This window comes from Mesoplodon mirus (assembly GCF_964341445.2).
Source record: "Mesoplodon mirus genome assembly, chromosome: 7".
Lineage (NCBI taxonomy): Eukaryota > Metazoa > Chordata > Mammalia > Artiodactyla > Ziphiidae > Mesoplodon > Mesoplodon mirus.
This window is the reverse complement of record NC_138983.1, coordinates 9,159,525-9,183,758: the sequence shown is the minus strand read 5'-3', so window position 1 is coordinate 9,183,758 and position 24,234 is coordinate 9,159,525. Positions and strand designations below refer to the sequence as shown.

Genomic DNA, 24,234 nt, shown 5'->3' with positions numbered 1-24,234 from the left:
TTTTAAATAGTTGAAAAGCAAATCAAAAGAATAGTAATATTTTGTGTCATAGGAAAACTATATGAAATTCAAATCTCAGTGAAATTCAAATCAAGTTTTACTGGAACACAGCCATGTTCATTTACTTATGTGTTGTTCATGGCTGCTTTTGACCCTAATGGCAGAGTTGTGACAGAGACTGTATAATATACAAGTACCTAAAAAAATATGCTTCATTTTGCCTCTTGGCTCACAGACCCTCAAATACTTACTATCTGGCCTTTTATGGAAAAAATTTGCTCACCCCTGAATTAAGTGATTATTAGCATTTCAGGCAAGAGGCCTGCATTAGGATAGTGACAGAGGGGAGCGGGGGGATGGAGAAAACTGAATGAATTTGGGAAATATTCAGATTTCTGGGTTGAACACTGCATGAATGGTGGTGCTAGTCAGGCCAGAAATACCAAGATGAGGAGTGGAACTGGGGGGCAGAAGAAGTACGGGGCCAGGAGAGAAGAGTGAGAACCGTTTTCAGGCCGACTTTGTGTGAGAGTCTGATTCCTGGAGTTACAGTTTGTGTGTGTCACCAAAGATGCTGAGAACAAAAGCATCACCTCAAACTCTTTAGAGGCTGGAGGCCGGCGTGGGGCACCTGGCATTCAAAAGGCTTTTGTGCTGTAAAGGTGAGCAGGGGACTTCCCTGGTGGTGCAGTGGTTAAGAATCCGCCTGCCAGTGCAGGGGACACGGGTTCAAGCCCTGGTCCGGGGAGATCCCACATGCCACGGAGCAACTAAGCCCGGGCGCCACAACTACTGAGCCTGCGCTCTAGAGCCCGAGGGCCACAACTACTGAGCCTGCACGCCACAACTACTGAAGTCCATGCGCCTAGAGCCCATGCTCCACAACAAGAGAAGCCACCACAATGAGACGCCTGTGCACTGCAACGAAGAGTAGCCCCCGCTCTCCACAACTAGAGAAAACCCGTGCGTAACAACGAAGACCCCATGCAGCCAAAAATAATTAAAAAAAAAAAAAAAAAAGGTGTGAGCAGCTACCTGGGAGAATTTACAGTTTGGTCAGCACCAGTTCTGGGAGAGGCCCAGCAGAATATGGCGCTGTCCGTAGATGACAGTCTCTCCTCATCCATCTCCTAGTTGTCTGGGGAGGTTGACATACTGGACAGAAGTAGGGCCTGCCTCAGAGTAGTATCAGCCAAGTGAGCTGATCCTTCGGGGACCTAGGGCTCCTGTTGAGGTGTGGAGGTAGGCGCTGAGATGGCCAAGACCATCTACTCTCTCATTTGGCCTGTTTTCCTTCCTATTCTCTGGGAAGCCGTCCAGGCCGGTTCTAAGTGCCTCCTTTCTTGTCAGGGCTATTCCCTTGACTGCCTGCAGATGGCGCTAAAGCGACACGATGGGAATGGAGGGGTGGGGGCCGGCGGGAGGAGAAATACTCCTAAGTCGCCCGCTTCTCTAGGTCTGCTCCAGCCTGCTGGCCAGAGGAGGTGGCATTCACAAAACCACCCCATTCTTTCCCTACTTCCTACTCTGGCACAAAACGCCCTTGTTTCTGGGGCAGATAAGTATTCCCTCAAGGCGGGAGGGGGTGCAGTGTTTGGGGTGGACGATGCCATGTCCAGCCATCCTCTCCTGTCGGGCTCCAGCCATCTCCTCCAACTTCTGGCCGCTGGCTCTGCAGGAATCTTGCTTCAGAGGCTTTCGGGGCACAGACGCCATCTCTGGGAAGCCTTCTTGGATTGCACACTCTCCCCCACCCCTATTCCTTTCTCCAAGCCCTGTATCTTCTCCCTGGGCTGGGGTGATGGGACTCTGGACTCTTTTAGAAGCCCAGGCTGGAGGAGAAGGGAAAGGTATGGACCTGAAAATGGACTTGGTGTCTGGCCTTCACCTGCGAGCAGCCTGGTTCTATGGTAAAAGCCACTGAGGTGCTTTTCCTACAGTCTCTCTCATCCTCTTAAGGCTCCTGGAGGGCTCCTTCCCCTTTCAGAGCTGAGGACCCTGAAAGTAAGAGACATGCCTGAAGGGAGGGGGCACGGGCCTGTGTCTGGGACAAGGGACACGTGACCTGCTAGCCCCATTCCTCACCCGAACACCAGCTTTGACCGCCCCCCCGCAACTCCTGGCCTCCAGTAGAGGTCAAGCCAGTCTGATTCCAACACCCCCGCTCTCCCAGTACTGCTTGGCTCCCTCAGTCTCCCCTGCAACCCCTCATCCGTGTCCCAGGACCAATGCCTTCAACACAGGGCAGGGCATTTAACATGAAAGGGGGCTCAGGGCTAAGCGGTGGCCAGGGAGGGACCCTCTCAAGGTCTTGATCTGACAACCCAGGAAGCTGTGCTGTGGGAGAGGGGGATGGGCTTTGTGTCCTACAGTCATTCTCCACAGTGCTGTGTACCTGGCAGCCCTGGGCTGGGCTGTCCTGTCCACCTCTCGAGTGGATTACCCCCGCCCATAGCGTCGGAAGCTTCCTTATCAAAGGGTTCTGGGAGTCCTGACAGCTGTGTGTGGGGTGAATCTTCACTCTCTCTCTCTGTAAGGGTTTAGCCCCACCTGGGACCTCATTCCTCTAGGCCAGCATTTCTCAAACTTTAGCCTGCATCACAATCACCTGGACGGCTTGCTGAAACAGATGGCTCGGATCCACCCCTAGAGTTTCTGATTCAGTAAATCTGGGGTGACCCTGAGAACTTATACATCTAATGATCTCCCAGGTGATACTGATGCTACTGGACAGGAGCACTGTGCACTGAAGGATTAACTCAGCAGGTCTGAGTTGTCCAAACACCGCACATTCCAAAGAAAGGTTTGGCCCTTGCCTGGCTCCTGGGAGACAGCCCCTAAACCCTTGGAATATCTTGCCTGGTAAGAGTGTCTTTGCTTATCTGGGGGCCATGGGCCTCTCGGTATCAGTTTAGCCTCTGGAGGGGCTGGAGACTAATAAGGTCAGCTATGTGGGTGGTCAGGAGCCTCCATTAAACACTGGACAGCAAGACTTGGCTCAGCTTTGCTGGTTGGCAATACTTCATGCAGCTGGAAACTGTGTTCCCTGGTTGGTGACTTGTTGCTGCTGGGAGAGTTCAGTGCTGTCCCCACAACTCCACTGGGAGGGGACAGTAGAAGCTTGCAGCTGGTCTCTCCTGGACTCTGCCTGTGCACCTTCATCCTTTGGTGACTCTAATTTGCATCTTTCACTGTAGTAAAATATAACCACTCAGCAACTTTGCTTCCGGGAGACAGCTCTGCCCACCGCAGCCCTACTCACCTGAGCCGGGGGCCCTAGGTGCTGGGCCCACAGGTTTCAATAGATCCAGCCACTCTGTGCTGCCCCTCCTGAGACCACTCTCAGGGCAGTGACCCATTTCTTACGGTGCTTGGACCCTGCCTGCCCCATCCTGCCCTGGTTTAAGACCAGGTCCTCGAGGGAATTCCCTGGTGGTCCAGTGGTTAGGACTCCTCGCTTCCACTGCAGGGGGCATGAGTTCCATCCCTGTGGGGAACTAAGATCCCGCAAGCTTCGAGGTGCGGCCAAATTAAAAAAAAAAAAAAAAAAAAAGAGCCAACACAGGGAAGAAGGCCCCTTAGCGCCCGCTGGTTATGTGGCTTTATTCACAGACTCAGCACTTGCTGAGGTCAGGAGGAAAGAACATTTGGGACCAGGCTGGGCCTGGAGATAAGGGCGCCTGGGAGGCCATGCACGGGTCGGATTGGGGAGCTCACAGGAGAGAACCTGTTGGCTGGGCCAGGCCGGTGTGGGGTGGGGCCGGAGGCAGGCAGCATGCGGGAGGCCTGGCTAGATCTGATGGAACAGATCTATCCAGGTGGCGTCTGTGAGCCAGGGAGGGAGGGACTGAGGGTTTCTCTGGGGCAGGGGGTATAGGTGTGGGGCTGGACAGCAGGCACCCCTGCCCCTCACTCCCAGGGACATGACACAGTGGGACAGTCGGGACACCTGGCACCTGGTCCTGCTGCTGCCTCGGGACTTGGGCGGGGTGACTAACCATGCTGGTCCCCTCTGGTGTCATTGTCCTGCTGATGCGTGGACATTTGCCTTGGGGGTGACCCACCTAGGGACACTCTGGGGACACGTGAAGAGAGGCTGGATAATCCCGGAGAGTGTGCCTAGGGCCCAGCAGAGTGGGCTGTGCCTGGGGAGGGAGGGGGTCCCCGGGGAGAGCGGGGGATGCTCCCTTTGAGCCAGGCTTCTGTCTCAGTGGCCGGTGTCAGTTCCCTGCTGGCAGGGGGTGCTGTCTCCCGCTCAATCCAGGCCAGCCCCCGGGCCAAGGATGACTGCACGGTTAAACCTCCTCTCTCCTGGCCCACACTGCTGGCCCTGGACGGACTTCCTGTCTAAACACAAACCAGGAAGCCAAAGCCCGGATCCTCCTCCTGGGCTTTCTTCCTGGTGAAGGGCCCATTCCCACCCAGCAGGGAACAGAAAAACCAGTTCCCCGGGTGCCCCTCCCTGCCTGGGAACAGCAAAATTTGGAAAGTTGGCAGGGTCTCCCTGGGCTGTGCAGGAAGGTGACCTAGGGGCCTGGGAAGGCTGGTGGGGCCTGAGCAGGGCCCTGGGTCTGAGGTCACAGCGCCTGCCCGCTTTCCACCGGGGCCTGGGGTGGAGGGACGCAGGCGAGGGGCCATCAGCATTGGCGGGAGGGGGTGCGGTGCACAGAGCCGGGGCGCTTGGGGATCTTGCGCCAGCGACGCTTGTCCCAGCGGCAGAGCAGCAGCAGGCGGAAGGTGTCCCGGAAGGCTTTGTTGCAGAGCGCGTAGCACATGGGGTTGATGGTGCTGTTGACGTAGCATAGCCAGTAGCCCAGCTCCCACAGGGTCTCGGGAACACAGTCCTTGCAGAAAGTGGACACCAGCACCATGATGTTGTACGGCGTCCAGGTGAGGATGAAGGCCAGCAGGATGGCGCTCAGGGTCCGAGCCGCCTTCTTCTCCTTGACCAGCGAGAAGGTCTTCCGCTTGGCCAGCTGCTCCTTCCCACGGGGCTTTTGGCCCTTGCCCGCTCGCTCACGCCCCTTCCGGGTCGGCCTCTTGACCGTATTCGGGGAGCTCCGGGGCGGCTGCTTGGCGGGGGCCTGCGCCCCGGGGTCCACCATGGGCATCTTGATCACCACCTCAGAGCCGGGCTCCTCACCCTCCGAGGACGTGAGGGACTCCATGGAGGCTTCATCCTCCTCCTCCTCCTCTTTCCAGCTGTAGGCCTGGAGTAGCCGGGGGGCCCGGCAGCAGCGGCAGCAGCGCCCTGGAGGGGTCTCCGGGGAGCCCTCAGCCCCTGGCTGGGACCTCTCTGAGCTGCTGCTGCTGCCGCCCCCCTTCCCCGGCGTCTCGGAGCCCTGCAGGGCTGCCAGCTCCCGGGCCCGGTTCTCTGTCTCCCGGTAGATGCGCCAGTAGAGCGTGCACATGACCGTGACAGGGAGGTAGAAGGCAGCCATGGCTGTGCCAAAGGTGATGATGGGCTGGGAGAGGAACTGGATGTAGCACTGCCCGGCCAGCACCGTCCGCTCCCCTACCAGGTACTGCCAGAAGAGGATGGCTGGGGCCCAGAGGACGAAAGAAACCAGCCAGGCCAGGCCGATCATCAGGGCCGCCCGGCGGGGTGTGCGCTTGGCACGGTAGCTCAGGGGCCGGGTCACGGAGAAGTAGCGGTCAAAGCTGATGAGCAGCAGGTTCATGACCGAGGCGTTGCTGGCCACGTAGTCCAGGGCCAGCCAGAGGTCGCAGGCCAGTGTGCCCAGAGCCCAGTGGCCCATGAGCAGATACGTGGTGTAGAGGTTCATGGAGAAGGTGCCAATGATGAGGTCGGCACAGGCCAGGCTCAGCAGGAAGTAGTTGTTGACCGTCTTGAGCTCCGTGTTGACCTTGAAGGAGATGAGTACCAGCAGGTTGCCGGTCACCGTGGCCAGTGACAGGAGGCCCGTGGTGATCCCAATGAAGGCCACTTGCCAGGGACCCTTTCCCGGTGCTAGGACGGTGATGTTGGGGCTGACGGCGGGTGGGGCTGAGGTATTCATGGTGGCTGGGCGGGGTCGATGGGGGGCAGCCCCTTCCTCTAGTCACAGTACAGGCCTTCCTTGGGGGCGATCATCACCTGAAAAGAGAGGACACGGGCTTGGGTTGGGCTGCTGGACATCTCCCAGAGTCCAGAGTGGAAGGTGCTGGGAGCAAAGCCTCTGCCCTCTCAGAGCTGCAGGCCAGACAGCGTCACAGCGCCCTTACTGGTGCCCACACCCGGTCACGTAGAATGCACTTTCCCAGCCTTGAATGGATTTGCCAGCAGCACAGGGGGAGGGGGATGGCTTTGGAATCCAGAGATCTGAGTCCTCGTTCCCACTTCACCATTCAGACTCCGAGCCTCAATTTTCTCATCGGGAAATCGCTACTAATGCTTGTCTTGCTCATGTGGCAGGAGCGGGAAGACTCGCTTTGTATACAGGACTGCCAAATTTTCAAAGCATTTCACTCAATTTTATTAAAGCTCTCATTTACTGAGTAGTTACTACATGCCAGAAGCAGTGCTAAGCACTTAACTGAATTACCTAATTTAATTGTTGAACATTTGTAGGAGGAGGTCTCTTATGGTCCCCATTTCATTGAGGCAACCGTGGCTCCGAGCAACTCCAAGACCTGGCCGTGGCGACACAGGTGGTGAGTGTGATCAGAACCCACTTCCCTCGCTCACTCTCGGAGCACGTGAAGATCTGGTGGGATTCTTCCATCAAATAAGGAGAGATGGGAAGGCAGGGGAGGGCTCCAGAGAAGACAGGGGAAAGAGATGAGAGCAGAGGGGTGCTGTGTGTGTGCGCCTGCGTGTGTGTGCTTGTGCGCGGTTTGGGGCTGGATCGGACCCTCTGTGGGAGCAGCAGGGGACGTTGTGCTGGGCCCGGACACTTGTCGGTGGTTGACAATCAAGAGTAAAAGCAGGCAGCAGGGGCAAGGGCATCAGCTGCCAGACAAGCGGGGGTCTGGCCCCAGATGAGGCGTGGGAGGACTCCTCTACCACCCCACTCAGTTCCTGGGCCCCAGCTGAGTGGAGGGCAGCAAGGGGAACCAGAAGATGCCCCAGACTTTTCCTGAAGCTGGAGTCCAGCTCAGACACTAAGGGTGGGAAGAGAGAAAAGCCACAGCTCTTAGTGACTACTGGCCGGGCAGAGGCCTCCACCGCTCAGCCACGGCCTTGCTGCTGTATGTTTCGGCTGCTTCCTTCCTGTTCTGGGCTTCAGGCATCCTTCTGTTTGTTGAAGAGATTGGGGTCTCCTCCTACCTGCAGCTGTGGCTTCAGGGGCTGTATTGTTGGAAAAATTCCAAGGGAGAGACGTTGGGCAGGGACCCAGCAAGCCCTGGTGTTTCTTGGGACCTGGCCTGCGACAGAGAGACTAGAGTCTGTGAGGGGGTCGCTGCTGCATAATGGATGCCTCGGTGGTGTGTGACTTGGGTGTACTGTCAGTGTGTGTGACAGCGACTCTCAGCGTGAATTCAGAGTGTGACAGAACAAGCAAGAAAAGCTGTGGCTGTCAGTGCTTGTGTGTCTGGGACAATTTGCACGTGAGGGGGCACAGGTGGCATCCCGGTTGAAGGACCCAGACTCTGGAGTCAGACTGTCCGCATTCGAATCCAGGCTACACCACGTACTGGGTGTGTGGTCTCCGCTAGCGATGTAACTGCTATGTGCCTCGGTTTCCTCAACTGACAAACGGGGATAATGTTAGTCTCTAGCTAATACATCGAGGAATTATTGCGAGGCTTAAAGCGTCAATAGATGTAAAGTACTTAGAACAGCCCTGGTCCATGGTAAGCACTAAGTTCCCATTGACTCTTAGCACGGGTAGTAACGAGGGCTCCCTCCTGCCTAGAAGTGTCTGCTTCTTTGATTAAAAATTTCTAATACTATGGGGAATTCCCTGGCGGTCCAGTGGTTAGGGCTCTGAACTTCCACTGCAGGGGGCATGGGTTCGATCCCTGGTCGGGAAACTAAGATCCCGCAAGCCGAGTGGCACAGCCAGAAGAAAAAAAAAATCTCATACTGGAAAAAAAAAATCTAATACTGTGACAACAGCAACTAATAATACCGGTCATTGCTGTTATTTAGCGTCCCTGAGGGCCAGTCGCCGCTCAGAGTACTTATGTGCCGTATCTCACTTAACCTTAATGGGGAACCTATGACCTAGGGGTTGTTTTTCTCTCCATCTTACAGATGAAGAAACTGAGGCTGAGAAAAGCATGAGAATATGCACAAGATCACACAGCTAAGGTAGGAACCAGGATTGGAGCCCAAGCAGTATGTTCCAATGAAACTTTATTTATAAAAACTGATGGTCGGCCTGGGGGCCATAGTTTGCCAATTTGAACTAAGAAATATTACATTAAAATATGATTTATCTTGCTTACTGAGTTTTGTTGCATCCTCTTCCCTTAACCAAAGTCAGGCGCTGGGCGGGAGGCTGAGATCAGACTGCGGGCGCTGGGGCTTTTCCCCATGAGGCCGCTGGTGGAAACCACCCTTGACAAGGTGACTCTGAACAACTCTTGTCCCTTTGATCTTCTGGACTCAGTGCTGTTTGTGCCCATTGCAGAAATCGAGCAACTGAGGCCCAGAGAAAACAGGGAAGAAGGCATTGTGTAGCTCAAGGTCTCCTGACTCCTAGACTGGGTGCTGCCTCACCCCCCAACCCCTGGGTGCCCTGGAGCAGCTCTGTAGCCCCCAGTGGCTTCCTGGGCCAAGATGTGCAAAGGCTGGGTCAGAAGAGGAGCTTGAGGGCGTGAGAGGCTGTACCCTCCACAGCTGTAGGGGCCTCCCGTCTGTCTGGGCATGTTGTGGCCAAGCGTTCTGCCATTGTACTTGGCCCTTATGCCACAGCAGGGCTAGGACTAGGGCAGGGGGAGTGAGGCACTTGCCTTGGGTGCAAAATTTAAGGAGATGCCCCAAACTCAGCCAGTCAAGAAAATAACATTTTAATGCAATATTTAAAGAATAGGAATCAATGCAAAACATCCATCATGAACACAATTTTAAGCCAAGACAGGATCTAACCCCGCACTTGCACAAACACCCCTATCACCCATACCTCGCACTAATCCTGGCCCTGGTTCTGACAAAACTTGATTTACAAAAGCAGACCACCTGTGGGCTGTAGTTTGCTATTTGATTTTTAAAAATATTACATTACAATATTATTTATCTTGACTAGTGAGGTATTTTTGTGAGCCCCCCACCTTGAAATTTTGCTCCAAGGCGAGTACCTCACTTGCCTCACCCTAATTCCTGCATTGCGGGCCACAGCCCTAGGTTTGAATCTCCAAGCTGTCCCTTCCTAGCTGTGCGATCATCGGCAACGACTTACCCTTTCCTTCCCTGCAGCCCTGCATCCCTGAGCTGTTGGGGATAATAGTATCCAAAGTGCCTGGCACTGAAATGACACTCAGTCAGAGGCCTCTGTTATTATTCCCATCCCCTCATTCCGATCCACTGCTCAGCGAACTCTCACCTGCCCCTCTTCCCCTCCAGACCCCAGGCACAGCCCCTCTGGTCCCCAGACTGCTCATTTGTACAGTGGAGGAGTTGGACCAGGCTGACATCTGGGGAGATTTTACAGGCTCCTGAAACCAAGATCTCAAGATGGCTCGAGAGCATCAAGATCTCAAAATAGCTTGAAAAATAGCCAAGAGTACCCTCATCTGTGAAATGGGCCACGTCCCAGAGGTGAGGCTGCAGAGGCTGAAGCCTCCCTTGGCTTCTCTCAGCCCGGGACCTGCAGGCTCCAATGCCTGCACTCTCTCCGCTTGGTGGACCCTCTCTGCCCCACCTATGGGCTCCCATCGGGGACAGCTCGGGGAAGGAGAAAGGCAGAAGTTCTGGGGAACTGGACCCTGGTTCTTGCCACCCCCTGGACCTTCTGAGCCCCTGAGATTCAGCCCAAGAACAGGGCTGTCAATGACTCTGCCCTTCCTCCACCATCAGAAGTGGGAGTCCTCCCCCAAACCCCTCTTGGACAGTAATTTGCTCCAGAGAAGGTTCCTGCTCTGGTCCTTGCTGTGTGACCTTGGGTGAGTCTCCTGAACTCCTTACTGGGGACAGTCCTCTGCCTCTTCAAGGCTACTGAAGGGTCAGCGAGTTGATGGCTGAGAAGGAACATGGCTTCCAGTGATTGTGGCTGATTCCCCTGCGGGGACGAGCTCTGGGCTGAAAGTCAGCGTGCCAGGGTTCAGCCGCAGCTCCAGAATTTCTACGAAGGAGGGGCTTAGGGTTAGCCATCTGGTTAAAAGGGGGGCTGGAAGCTGTATTTGCATAGCATATTCTGTGAAAACATCCATGGGGTTGGGGGAGTTGGTAAATGAGGATTGCAGGGCCTGGGCGGGAGACTCCTCAAGGAAGTCCTTGCACTGCCTCTGCTTCAAGCCCCATCTCTGCTCTTGTCTTGCTGTGTGACCTTGGGCAAGTGATCGTCCTGACCCGGTCACCCTCCTGTAGGATGAGTGTTTGTATGTGAGGGTGTGTGCATTGCTGAGTGAGAATAAGAAATGATGAGGGTGAGTCTTTGTGAGGATGGGTTGGGACTCATCCTCTGAGGGTGTCTGGGGTACAGGAAGGTGGAAAGGAAGCAGGAAGTGCTTTTCTGCCCAGGGCTGTGGCTTCCTGATGAAGGTTGTTGGGAGATTTTAATAATATTATTAATATTCTCACAGCAACTAATATTTGCAGACTGCTTACTATAACCAGACATGGCTCTAAGCATTACATACATGATTTAATTGACCTGTTAGAAACCCTTGGGAAGTAGGTTCTATTATCTTCAATTTGCGAAAGGGGCAATGAGGTTTTCAGATCTTAAGAACCTGACAGCTCATCAGTGATGCAGTCAGGATTTGGACCCGGGTAGTCTGCCTCTGGGGCTAACCTCTTGGGCCCCTACTCTAAACTGCTGTGGGGATTGGGGGGTGCAAAGCCTCCTTGCCCACTTTGACTAGCTAGATTGGCCAAACCCTAGTTTGAATCAGTCAATAGGGAGGAATCAGTCCCTCCTTTAGAATCTGGTCTGTGTGTGTGTGTGTGTGTGACAGTGTCTGTCATCTCTCTGGGTGATGTATGATCACAGTGCTATGGGAAGGGGGTGGTCCAGCTGTAGCTCTTTGCTTGGCACACATCAGTTGCTCAGTAAATGTCTGTGGAATAAATCCATGAATGTGTACACGGAATTCTGATTGGCTTCAGGACTTCGCGCATGAGGATGAGCCTGCAGTGGCGGGGGTGAGGGGATGGCGGTTTGAACTGGCTGCAGAGTGTGGTCTCTCTGCTCTGTCCAGTTCCTGCATCCCTTCACCTGCCAGGTACCTGTCCCCTCGGTGAGGCCCTACCTGGCTTGAGAGCAAAATACCCAAGAACATCCTTATCTGTAAAATGGACCAAGGAAACCCTGCCTCACCTGCTGCAGGGAAGTCGAGTGAGGTAACAGGACAGGCACGGGCATGGGATGGCGCCTGTCAGCGTTGGGGAGGAAAACATCAGCCTGGGCTCAAAGAGTTAAGGGATGAGCTCAGAGCGTCTAGCAGAGCAGGCCAGACTGTTGACCGCCAGCGTCCTGGACCAATCCCCGGGGGCCGGGCATCTGGTTGGTGAGAGGAAGGGGGAGGGGAGAGATTGCTGGGGAGAGGGATTCCTGAACACTAGGGCTTCCTGAATCTTACCACTGGCCAAGGAGAGCAGAAGGGGAGGCAGAGAATGAGGGGGTGCTGGGGAAGAGATTCAGGAGGGGGGGAGTGAAGCCATCTTGTGATTCTGGACGTGGAAGTCGGCAGAACCCTCCCTGGCTGGAGAGCACGGACAATATTGGGGAGAAGGAGGTACGAGGTGAGGGCTGTGGGGCTGGGCACCTGGGACCGCACACGTGCATCGAGGGTGCTCCTCTGGCCAGGCCTCCGGACCCGTCCCTTCTGCTGGGGCCTTAACCCTGAAGCCAGCCTGTCAGAGGTGGCTCTCTCCCCCGGGGTTAATTTTTCTCTGAAGGTAGCACCATTAAAGGTGCATAAAACTTCCACCTCTGATGTCTGGCCTTGGAAAGGAAGGGGTGAACTGATACAATTTATCACCTTTTCAGGCTCAACAGTCACCACTGGGAGTGCCAACTAGCCCTGCGGAGGGCAGCAGCCATCAGTTAAATTTTCATAAACGCACGGCTGAACCGGAAGAGGAGCATCAGCCTTAGAATTAGTGCCACATACTCTCACTGTTGATGGACCTTAACCAGTTGCCCAACTTTAGCCAGACCACGTCGGAGCCTGGCAGTTAGCAGGCTGGGCCCTAGACCTCCCTCTGCCAGGTGCCATCACAAGTGCCCTGCCCCTCGTTCTACACGCCGCATGCCCCATGCTCTTCACTCCTTGCGCTCCCCTCCCCATTTCCTTTCTTGTCTCTCCCTCCCTCCCTCCCTCCTCCATCTTTCTAGGCATCACCATGGCATCACAGCAGAACGGAAACCTAGGGAGATATTCACCCACCTCTCCCCCGCCCGCCCAGGAGCCCAAGCTCCCGTTCACAGAGCTCGCTGCTTCCCCCACCCTGGCATCCTGCTCAGGGAGGTAGGAGTTCAGCGCCGTGCTGAGGGTGAGAAGAATGGGGTCCAAGCCCCAGCTGCACCCCTAAATGTCCCTTCTGTGACCATGAGCATGTCCCTTCCCCTTCCTCAGCCTCAGTCTCTCCATCTGTACAATGGGGAGGCTCCTTTTTAGTCTGATGTGACCTCTACCTACTCCCTTCTTGACACTCTTTGCACTTGGGAATCTAGTTCTCAGACCTCCAGGCCCCAGCCGAAGAGCCAAGAGTCACATCTTCTGCAGCCCCATTTCGTCATTTCCTCCCCTGCCTTCTGTAATGCAGTGGCGATCATGGCTTGCCTAGTGGCTGAGGTCAAGGGGCAGAGAACTAACTCGCACCTGACAGCTCAGTGAGCAGCTGATTTCTCAGGGGCAGGAGACTGTCCGGCTGCTTCCGGCCAGTTGGGCAGGAGACCCTGTGTCAGTCCACAGGTATGTTTTGTGGGAAGCAGTGAACCCCTGTCCACTGGCACCGATAACCCCCAGGCAGCATTTGTCTGAGTGACCCAACGAACGCCGCACAAGCCCTCCCCAGCTGCCAGCTCAGGAGCTGGCACTCTGCAAGAATCAGAGCTCCTGGCCTCCAGCCCATCCCCACATTGTACTCTGGGGGTCCTAGGATGGGTACCTGGCATGGGTGCCCAGTAGTAACTATGCATTACCTGGACTTAGGGTCGAGACCGGCCCTGCGGGAGCCCAAGGTGCTATGGACATAGGGAGGGCCCTCTGGGTGGTTGCACACATCAGGACCATGTTCCCTGGCTGGCATGGCCATCCATGTGCCCATATCCCCCAAGAGCCCGGGAGCTCTTGACCTGGTCTCCTGCTGGCTTCTGGCCCGGCACCCACCTTGGTATCCTGCTTGTCCATCGGGCCAGCAGCCTGGTTCAGTCCATCTTGGAGGGGTTGAAGGTGGATGGGGGTGGTGGGATTCAGGGTTCCCTGAGGGAGGAGAGGAGGAGGTTCTGGGACTGGCACCCCAGTTTGGGGGGGTCAACTTCCCACAGGATCCTGGTGGCAAGGGCTACCCCCTGGCCCCCTGCCCTCCCCACTCTGTCCCTGGGATTTGGGGGTTCTGCCTGCTATGTGGCAACCTAATCCCTTCTGGGCTCCAGGTCCAGTTTCCTAAGGGGGTTTCCATCTCCTTTCCCAGCTGAATCCCAGAAACACATTAGGTGTATCCACTCAAAGCCAGGAGATGGGGTACTTGGAGCAGCCAGTGTCCAAAGCTACAGAGCCCCCTTGGCCTCTAGAGCCCTCCCTGGCCCCCTCCTCTGTCTAGGGTCCATCCCCATTTCCTTCTGGTTCTGGTCCCTGCCTTGCTCAAGGACCCTGCTTCTCCTGCCCCCACCTCAGTGGAGCCCCTCCCAAATGTACTCACCATGGGGCTGGAGAGAGGTCTGAAGGTTCCTCAGCTCCACTGCCTCTCCGGGGGCCGACGGTGTCTCCAGGGACCCAAACACCTGGCTCCTGGGGGGAGCTGCGCCCTGTGCTGGCAGCCGGAGAAGCACAGCTAGTGATTGGCATGTCCCACCCCCTGGCACGCCAGCCTGGGTGGGGGGGAGGGAGGAAGAGAAAGAGAGGGAGGGAGAAAAGAGAGGAAAGGAAGGGAGGGGGAGCTGGAGGGAAGCCTCAGGCAGCGTCCGGGGTTGGACTGGGTCCTGGAGCGTGTCCCCCTTCTCCACTAGGGCACCAAATTCGAGCCCTGAGAGGGAGGGTGTAGAACATGAGGAAGATGAGCCCAGGAAGGGTAAAAGTCCAGAACGGGAGAGAAGGCAGATACAGGGAGACAAACACCCACACCCAATGCACACAGACTCGGCGGCACACACACACACACACACGTACACCCTCACAAAGGCATACTGTTTCCCGGGATCCTTCCCCCACCCAACCTTAGAGACCCCAACCCGCGTGCACCATGCCCCACCATACACACCCCGGCATTCGCATGCCTGTTTCCCTCCACATACGCCCTGCCCCCTGCACATGCCCACGCGCTCGCCCGCCCAGCCCCACACCCTGCTCTTCCTCCCTACTGTGAAGGAGCTAGATTCCTTCTGTTTGGATATGACACATTGGGCCTCACGTGAGAGGCTCCAACTTGGAACAGACCCAGAGGGCTGGCTCACCCGCCCGGGGCCGGACGGATGAGCCCGCGTGCCGGGCGGTGCGCTGATTTCTGTCCCTGCCACACAGCTGGGTGTGAGGGCACACGGGTGTCTGGTTTGCGGGGACGAGTGGGGGGCCGTATGCCTGCTCCACGCGTTGCTGAGTGCCCCGCACATGTGTGTCCCTGAGTCGCATGTCATCACGCAGCCGGTGTAAATGCAGGTGTCACCCTGTGGGTCTGGAGCCAGGACGTGTGTGTGTCTGTATTCGGTGTGTGTCTGAGTGTTGCCCAACTGTGGAACTTGCTAATTCTGACAAGGGAGGCAGCCTCTACCACCCTGCCTGTTCCACCCCCAGCTTCCACTTGGAAGACAGACAGGCAGACAGACAGCTCTCCTCCCAGCTTGTCAAACTCTGTCTCCCCTGACTCCCACTCGGGGCTCACAGGTGTGCACCTGGCAAGTGATGAGCCTGCCCTTCCTCTCTACATCCCTTAGCCCAACTCCTCGGCCAGCACCCCTCTCCCCCAGTCCAGTTTGGATCTCTCCGGATTTCTTCTCAGAGATAGAATCCCTGGGGGCCTTTAGCTATAGAGACCTGGGTCCTGCCCCACCCTCACCTGGCCCTTGAGACCTCCTGGGGAGCTGACGGTGGAGCAGACATGGGGAGGCTGCCGCTGGGCTGCTGGGCCTTTGCTTCACTGGGCCATGCTGAAGCCCTGGGATGGAAGGTAGGAAGGACCAGGATCAACTGTTATCCCCACGATGTAGATGAGAAAACCGAAGAGCAGAGGCGTGTTTAAAACGTGGTTGGCATGTGTCTGCACTCAGGTCCCTGGCTCTGAGCCCACGGCTCTGGAGTGGGTCAGGCAGTTGGGACCTGCCCCACCACTTGCCCCCTGCCCTTTCCCCCACCCAGCACCCCCTCTTAATCCTGATGCCTGAGGGTAAACTGGGGCTTCCTCAGGCTGGAGCCCAGTTGCCAAGGGAGTCCGGTGGAGCAGAAACTGGAGTCCCTGGGGCGTGGCCAGCAGCCATTATGCCAGTGGTGGGCACACGTGGCAGGTACATGTGGGGGCATCTCTGCTTCTCGAAGCCAGCTGAGGCAAGAGCAAGCGCCCAGTACCCCTCCCTTCTGAAGTCCAGGAGACGCTGCCGCTTGGAGAGGAATCTGAGCAACCCCCTCCCACCCCGGAGTCAGCTGGCGGGTCAGGGGTGGGTCAGAGCTCGGCCAGTCCCTGCCCGTGGCGCGGACTCCCGCTGCCCCTGCTGGGTTGTGCTCGGTTTGCGGCTGCGGCTTGTGCGCGCGGTGGGGCTGCGTGTACTTGTGCGCGTACACGTGGCTGAGTGTGTGGGTGTTAGGCCTCCACGCTCAACATCCATTTCCGAGTCTGAATCAGGCTCTCTCCTTGCCCCCTCCCCCCAGTCTCCTTGGTCTCCCTTCTCTTCTCCCACCGCCTCTGCACACGTCCCTTTAGAAATAAAAACACTTATTTTGTAGGCGGGAGAGGAGAGTGTCCAGCTTTCCCTTGCCTCCTCCTTAGCGCCCCTCTTGTCCCAAGAGGGTTTTTGCGCTTTAAGTCCGTGCAGCCGCGGAGGCAGGGGGATGACGCCCCCCGCCTCACCCCTGATTGCATGGCTGTTGAAGGCCCAGGCTTGGCTGGGTCCCCTTACCAGATGGGGAAACTGAGGCAGGAAGGGAGAAGGGAGGTAGGGCCGGGAGAAGCTCTCCCACCCGGCTCTCTCACCGCCCCCGCACCCGCGCCGGATTTAGCCGCAGGGAGGCTGGGAACATTGTCTTTATTTTAAGCCACCGAGTGCTGCACGAACGCGGCTGCTCCCGACAAAGGGCTCGGCTAAGCAGCGGCAGGCGGCGCACGTGGGGGTCCAGCCGCGCCCCCGCGCGCCCCCCAGCCGCCCTCGCGCGGCCCGGCCTGACCCCAGCCAGTTCTCTTTTCTCTCCGGCCGCGTGGGACCCCGGTTGGTACAGGACCCCTGGGCATCGGCTCCTGTCGGCTGCTGTTTTTGGTCGCTGGGCGGAGGGGGTCACTCCTCCAGGCCACCGAGGGAACACGGGGTCGCCCCGCATGGCTGGACCCCTCTCTCAGCTTCCTCACGTGGGGGAAGAGAGAAGCTGCCTTGGGTGCGAATCCAGGTTTGCCTCTTCCCAGTGGAACCGCTCAGAGCAAGTTGGTGCCCCTCTCTACGACTGTTTTATCAGTGACGGCACTTAGAACTACTTTCCTGACAGCGCTGTTTGATCATTAGCTGCAGGTTAAACTTGGCACTGGCGTTTGCTACAAGTGAAAACCATTATCATCGTTATTCATAACTCGTATTGAGCACTTACTACGTGCCAGGCGCTGCTAAGGGCTCTTAATTCATTAACTAGTTTGTTTCTCACAACAGCTCTCTGGGGGAGGTTCTATTATTATTCCCATTTTACAGATGAATAGATGTATAAGCGGCGCGCATCCCCCGGGGGTTTCGTGTGGGGTGCGGTCAGTGTGCCTGGGGGCATCCTGGGACTGGGGTCGGGGTGGGAGCGTGGAGGCTGCAGTTTCAGGGATGCCAGAAACCTGTGACCGCATTTTTAAAAGGTCGGGGATCCCGTCTGAATGCCGCGCGGGGGTGGGGAAAGGAAGTGAGCGCGCTCATGCTGCGCGCTCGCAGCCCCTCAATTTAACCCTTCCCCTCGGCTTGAACTCACTTTAGGACCTCAAACCCAGATAAACTTGCCGCTTCTCAGTGCTGCTTCCTCTGTTCTGGGAGAAGGAGGCGGGAGTGGGCTATCCTCTTGGCCCCCACCAGACCTATGAAGCTGAGCTGGTTGGTCCACAGTGCCCTCTGGAATGGGCCTGGGTTGGTGGTCTCACTTGCGATGGGAAGTGACCTCCATTCCGACCCCAGGAGGGAGGCAGCCCGTTGTCCTCAGGGCACCCTTCCTTGATCCGCCCCCATCCCGCCCCCCACCTCCCAGCCCCCATTGCTTTAGGCCCTCAGTGTCGTTACCCTCTCGGTCTCATCTTCCCGACGGCGGGGATTCCGGGAGGGACTAATTCCCAGATTTAAAAGGAGAAACTAAAATCCAGGGCGGGGCTGCGGATAGAGCAGGCCTAGAAAGGGACCCCCGCAGTCCCTGCTGCCCGAAGGCCGGGACGAAAGTGGCCACAACAAAGGCATCATCTTGAACAGGAAATCGGAGTTTTCCGAGTCTAGTTCCGAAGTTAAGCCTCTTAGAAACAATCTCCCCTTCCCCTCCCGGGCGCTTCACCTCCCCGGCCTGGCTCTGTGCTGGGAGCCTCGGGGCACGTGGAGAGCCCTCAAGAGCCCCGCTCCACCAGCCCCGAAGCCTCGAGGTCAGCTTCCGAAGAAAGGATGGGTTCGGGCGGCCCGGAGAGAGGCTCCTCGCGCGGCCTGAACCTGCGGGGTCTGCCTAGTCCTTATGGTGGGTGGGGCTGAGTTAACAGGACGCCCGGGGTCGGACGGTGGTTGGTGATCGCTGAGAACCGAGGCAAAGCATCCTGGACGAATCTCTGGATCCCAGCCGGACTGGGCCGCGGGGAGGAACTGTGTTCCCACAGGGCGCCGGTTAGCATTCTTTGTCCTGCCTATGAGGACAGGACCTCGGAGTCCAGGTCACTTGCTGCCGCCTAGGAGTTGGACGCAATGTGGACGTGCAGCCCGGATGGAGGAAAGGCGCACTTTTCCTCGCACTGTGGAGGCCCGTGCTTCTCGCTCAAATCTCAATGTCCAAAAACAGCTCGAAAAATCTGATTAACAGAGTCCACTTTGCTACGCTTGGTCAGTGGACATTGGGCACCCATGTTTCCCGCCACATGGTATAGGGGCCCTGGCCCAGCACTAGGACGACATGAGGCTGCTGGAGAGAAATCGTATGGAGCTTTGGGCGGAAACTTCAGGCGGGATCCCGGCCCTGAGGTCCGGATGCCCAAGGCTTCTCCCAAACTCTCTGTAGCTGAGTCCGCGCGCCCAGGGAGTGACAGGGGAAGGCAGACCGATTTTGGGGTCCCCTGCCCCCGACCCAGCTAAATTTGCTTCTTTTCTTGATAACACCCCTCCCTCCGACTCCCGTGGGCGTGTACGCTTTGTCTTCGAGTTCCCCACCGAGGCGGAGACCGAAGCTCGAAGCCCACGAAGGCGAGGAGTGGGACGGAGCCAGGCGAGTGGAGACGACGTCGGCTCACTCTCCCACCAACCTCTCGGCGATAGCCTAGCCCCCGCGCGGGCGCAGCACGTCCGTCGGTGGGCAGGGGGCTGCCTCTCACCCTTCCCGCCTGCCGCATCGCGGACCACCCAGGCTCGACTCGGGGTCCTCCCCTCAGGGCCGGCTGCCCGGGACGCTCGAGCGGTACCCACCACGCTCCTCACCTCCCGCAGCGCCCCCTAGCGGCCCGCCCAGCTCTGTGCCCGGGAAAGGGGCAGCGAGAGGCCGGGGTGCCAGGGGCTGGCGTGTGCCTGGTGCTGAGCGCCCCTTTTCCTTCGCAGGGCGAGAAATGATAGTACATATTCATCCTTCATGGCCTACAGTGCGGGCCTTTCGTTGGCAGGGGTGGGTAAAGGATGGTGCAGATCCAGCTCTAGGAAGAAATAGGAGCTGGCTTCCTTGCAGCGCTTGCTACTGGCTACCGCATTCGAAAACGCTTTCAGGAACTTTCTCATTTAATCCTCGTAACAACTCCATGCTATAGGCGCAGTTATGATCTCCATTTGACAGAAAACTGAGGCCCAGAGAGGTTAGGTTAACCCATTCTGCCCTCCTGGCTCCTCCAGAGTTTGCAGGTTTTGCAGTCTAACTAGATGAGAACTCTTTAGGCCATTTATAAGGCAGAGGAGGATTGCCGGAACTTGCTAAGCCAGTGTCTCTCCCAGTCATTCATTCCGTTGTCCCATTTATTTAACAAACACATAGTCCCAACTGTGTGTGGGCACCGTTCTCAGTGTTTTACATGTTTTCACTAATTTAATTTTCATAGCAACCCGAGGAAGTAGGTAGAATTATTACCCCCATTTTATAGATGAGGAAACTGAGGCACTGAGAGGTTCTGTAATCTGTCAAGGTCAAATGGCTAGTAAGTCCCAGAGTTAGGCAGTTGATTCCCGATCATTGCTTTTGCCCCTATCCTAAAGATCCCCCAAATGTCAATGTCGGTGTACCCACATCTCTCCTTTCCTCCTCACCCATATCCCTGGACTGTGGGGCAACCAGGCTTTCTGCCAGGGTCTAACACGACCCTGGTTCCATGGCCCCCCTTCCCCGCCCCCTTGGCGCCTCCTGCCAGCCCCAGCGCCAAAGGAGGCCTGACCAAGGCAGGGATTGATGAGTTTGAGTGGACCTCGGAGGCCGCCTGTTTACTCCACCGCCGGCACACGCTGTGATTAACGGTGCACAATCGAGTTAGGGCCCGTAGCTCCAGGGCTGAGGCCAGGGTGGGGGAGGGGCCTGCTGGCTGGAGCTGCCTTTCCCTCGGGCACATCGGTGGTTTGCTTGAAGCTGGAGTCCCCTGGGGAGATGGAGAAAGGGATGTGCCCAGCCAGCAGGGGTAGGGAGCACACAGCCCTCAGCGGTGGGGGACCAAACTTTCCCACCCTTCTTGCCCTTCCCACAGAGGACCAGAGACTCAGAAAGGGAGGGATCGGGTGCATATCAGAGGAAGGAAGCCCTTGTCTGAAGGGAGACCTCCCAACAGAAAATGGCGGCAGTGCAGGGAGGGAGGGAGGAAGCCGGGCTGGGTCTGGGTTTTGGATGGTGGGAAGCAGCCTTGCTTGGGCCGCAAGCTGCCTCACTTCTGGGGTGAGTATTTATCTTTGTGTTTTTCTCCCAGGGATGTGAACCTCTTCCTTGAGCACATGCTCAGCCTGCTCTAGCTTTCCTGCTGCCAACAGCCAGTGGGCTGACTCTGAAAACCACCTGGGGTGGGGGGAAGACAGGAATAAAAGCCCACTCCAGTTCAGCCCTCCTCCTGGGGATCTTTTGCTCCCTTGCCCTACATTCCAGGGATAGGCCTCCAGAGCTGTCAACCAGCAGTCCCTGTTTAAAAACCACACAGTGCAGCCTATAACATATCCTACTTCCTCCAGATTGATAATGCAGCCCCATCCTGAGGGAACAGTGTGGAATCTATGCCCAGCACTGTGTTCAACACTGGGGAGGGAACAGGAGAAACCAGAACCCAGAAACCGTGGGGTTGGTGAATGAGCTGAGGAGATAAAATGATCCTGAGAAAGGTACCAGGACAGATCAGAGTCCATGAACTTCCTAAGAATAGGAAAAAAGGTGAAGAAAGGTAGAGGGATGGTCAGTGGGAGCTGGCCCTAGTGGGGCGAGTGTAGGCCTGGCTGGGGAGGATGATCTGGTTCCAGAGTTGTCAGGGTACCAGACTGAGTCAGGTTGGGGGCCCAATCTAGACCTTGTGGGAGAGAAATAGTCATGGCCCCTCTCCCAGCCTCAGTCTACCTATCCATAAATGGAACTGAGGGCAAAGGCAAAGAGGGACTCGATGCACTAGATGGTCCCAGAGGATCTTCCCAGCTCGGATGTTCTTTGAAAATGGGACGCCTGGGGTTTTACTCAGCGCTGCCTCTCCTGGTCATGAAACCTTGGGCACAGTACTCTCCTCTGAGCTTTGGTTTCCTGGAAGTCAAATGGGAGGCTAGTCTACTGTTCCTCAAAGTCTATGTTGTAGGACATTAGTAGGTGTAAGTTATAAGAAAAAAGACTTCCATGATAAAATAGAAAATTAATTAGGCTTTCTTTACTGTAGGAACCTATCAGAAACTTTAAGTGGCAAATGTACACTAAAAATCTCTGAGAGGCAGAGAGAACATGCAGTTTTCCAAACGTACTTCACCACAGAACCATTTTTCTGTAGAGCATATTTTAGGACTGGCATCTGAGGAACATACTTGACTCACTCTGGACTAGCTTATCTAGAAACCCTCCAGCCCCAGTATGTGATCATTTTAGGCATTCCCTCCATCTTTCAGTCCCCTGGACTCCTGGCCCTTTGAGGACTTGTTGCCTTGCCCCAGCCTTTCTTGGGCACTTCCGTCTCTGGGCCCTTGTTCTACTCACCTTAGTGTGGCCTTCTTTGTGCGTGGCCTCCTGTGACTTTCCCTGGCTCAGCCCTGGAGAGCTCAAACTCCATCCAGCTGCCTCTTCTCTCATCTTTCCTGGTCCCCAGAGGCCTGAGGGGTGCTGTCTGGGCCCTCCTGGCAGGGTTCAATGTGATGGCTTCCCATGGCCCCACGTTGTGTTTTCCTGGTTCCCAATCCCATGCCCCAGCCTCAAGTTTCCCACACCCAGCCTCCAGCCTCTAGTTCTCAGTCAAGAGACCTTATTCCCCAGCCTCCTATGAGGCCTCTGGCCCCAAGTCTCCTGGTTCCCAGCCTCAGACCCCTGCACCTTGAACCTCAGCTCCCGGCCCTAGTCCCACTTCCCACCCATGGCTCCCAGCCTTCCTCTCTAAAGCCATGTCTGAGATTTTGGGTTCTAAGGAGTTGAAGTTGAGGCAGCACTTTCTCTCTCCCTAGCTGCATTTCTTGAGTCTTTGGGCCCAAGCCAGGGTCAAAGGAGAGCCAGGGCCCAGAGGAGAGGCAGGATGGGAGGTGAACCCTACAAGCATTTAAAGTAATTACCCTCCTCGCCCCATCATAAGCCTGGTTCAAGATGAAGGAACACCTTGGAGGCAAAAATATAGATTATGAACTAGAACATTCTAGTGAGGCAAGTGGCAAGGGGTGGGGGGATGGTGGGAAGGTCAATGCAGAGGGATGAGGGTGGTAAGCCTAACTCAGCAGGTGGTCCTGGGATGAGACTGGGGATAAGGACCAGTCACAGGTCCACATTTTCCAGATGTGGGAGCTGATGCCCTGTGACTTGTGGTAGGCTATATAACCATTCAGTGGCTAGTGACTAACCCCACATTGTCTCCTTGTCTTGAGATCTCAATTTGTAGTTTCCAAAGTGCTTTCTCTTCATCATTTCCTCCTTCTAGAAATATTTTCTGTACAGAGCCTCTGAGGACACCCCCCCCCCATTTTTTCTCCTGCTACATCCCTGGCTGTTGTTCCTCAAACTCCTTTGCTGATCTTCCTCATCCTCCCACTGCCTCAACTTTGGAGTATCTGGGCTCAGTCCTTGGACCTTCACACGCACTTCACAGGTGACTCATGCCACCCACACACTGATAACTTACACATTTATGTCTCCAGCCCGGCCTCTCCTCTGAACACCAGACTCGTATATCCAGTATTTCCTCATCTGTAAAATGGGGATAATAATAGCTCAACGTCACAGGGTTGTTATGAGGATTAAATGAGTTAAGACATATAAAGCGTTGGAAGAGTGCCTGCCTCGGTCAGTACTACCGCCGGGGCTATGATCATTGTTATCGCTGTCATTGCTGCTGCCTGCCAGCTCCACTTGGATATCTAGAATCATCTCAGACATGACTCATCCCTAACCCAAAACTGCTCTATCTTCAGCCTTGCTTATCTCAGTAGATGGCAACCCTGCCCTTCCAGTAGCTCAAGCCTCAAACCTTGCAGTCATTCTTGACTTTACTCTTTCTCTCACATCCTGAATCTAATTCATTAGAAAATCCTGTTGTCCCTTCCTTAAATATATCCAGGGTGCAGCCACTGTGGTCTCGGCCAGCGTCATCTCTCACATGGATAACTGCCTCCACACTGGTCTTCCTGCTTCTACTCTGACTCATTGTACAGTCTGTCCTCAACATAGCATTCAGAAGGTTCCCTTTGACATATAAGTCAAATCATATCCCTCCACCATTTGAGATGCTCTATCAAGTTATCTTTTTCAGAGTAAAGCTCCAGGCCTTATAAGTACCTGCAAGGCCCCTGTGTGATCAGCTTCTTCTCCCTCCTTGATCTAATTTCCTTCCACTGCTTCCTTGCCACTCTGCTCCAGCCACATGGGCCTTGTTATTCCCAGAACATGCCAAGCACTTTCCTTACTAGATGACTTCACACTACTGTTACCTTTGCCTGGTCATAGTGAACGAACCATCAAGTTTCTGCAAGATAAAGATGATAATGAGATCATACAAAGGGCTAGGGCTTGGGGCAGTGGGCACAGAGAGGGGAACCCAGAGACCTTGGCAGGGGCCAGATCATGAATGTCCCTGAATGTCTCCCGAGCAGTGGGCAGCCAAGGAAGGTGGTGTGTGCAGGGCAGGGCTGGACTCCCCTCAGGTGCAAAATCTCAGGGGTGCCAAAACGCTCAGTAATCAAAATATGTAATATTTTAATGTAATATTTAAAAGAATCAAAATTAATGCAAAAAATTCTACGATGAACAAAATGTCAAACTTGAAAAAAAATTATTTATTTTTGGCTGCATCGGGTCTTTGTTGCTGCGCGCGGGCTTTCTCTAGTTGCAGCAAGCGGGGGCTACTCTTTGTTACGGTGCGTGGGCTTCTCATTGCGGTGGCTTCTCTTGTTGCGGAGCCCGGGCTCTAGGCGCATGGGCTTCAGTAGTTGTGGC

General features: G+C 55.8%; 1 protein-coding gene across 1 annotated transcript; it reads right to left on the bottom strand.

Moving 5' to 3' along the window:
- Window positions 1-4,637: 4,637 nt before the first annotated feature.
- CHRM1 (cholinergic receptor muscarinic 1) lies at window positions 4,638-14,151 on the bottom strand (the record flags this gene model as incomplete). The annotated part of the gene is made up of 2 exons (XM_082627424.1): window positions 13,976-14,151; window positions 4,638-6,097 (listed from the first exon to the last, which is right to left on the bottom strand). Exon 2 carries the CDS (start codon window positions 6,018-6,020, stop codon window positions 4,638-4,640), a length of 1,383 nt encoding a protein of 460 aa, XP_082483550.1. The 5' UTR covers window positions 6,021-6,097; window positions 13,976-14,151.
- Between the last annotated feature and the right edge of the window lie 10,083 nt (window positions 14,152-24,234).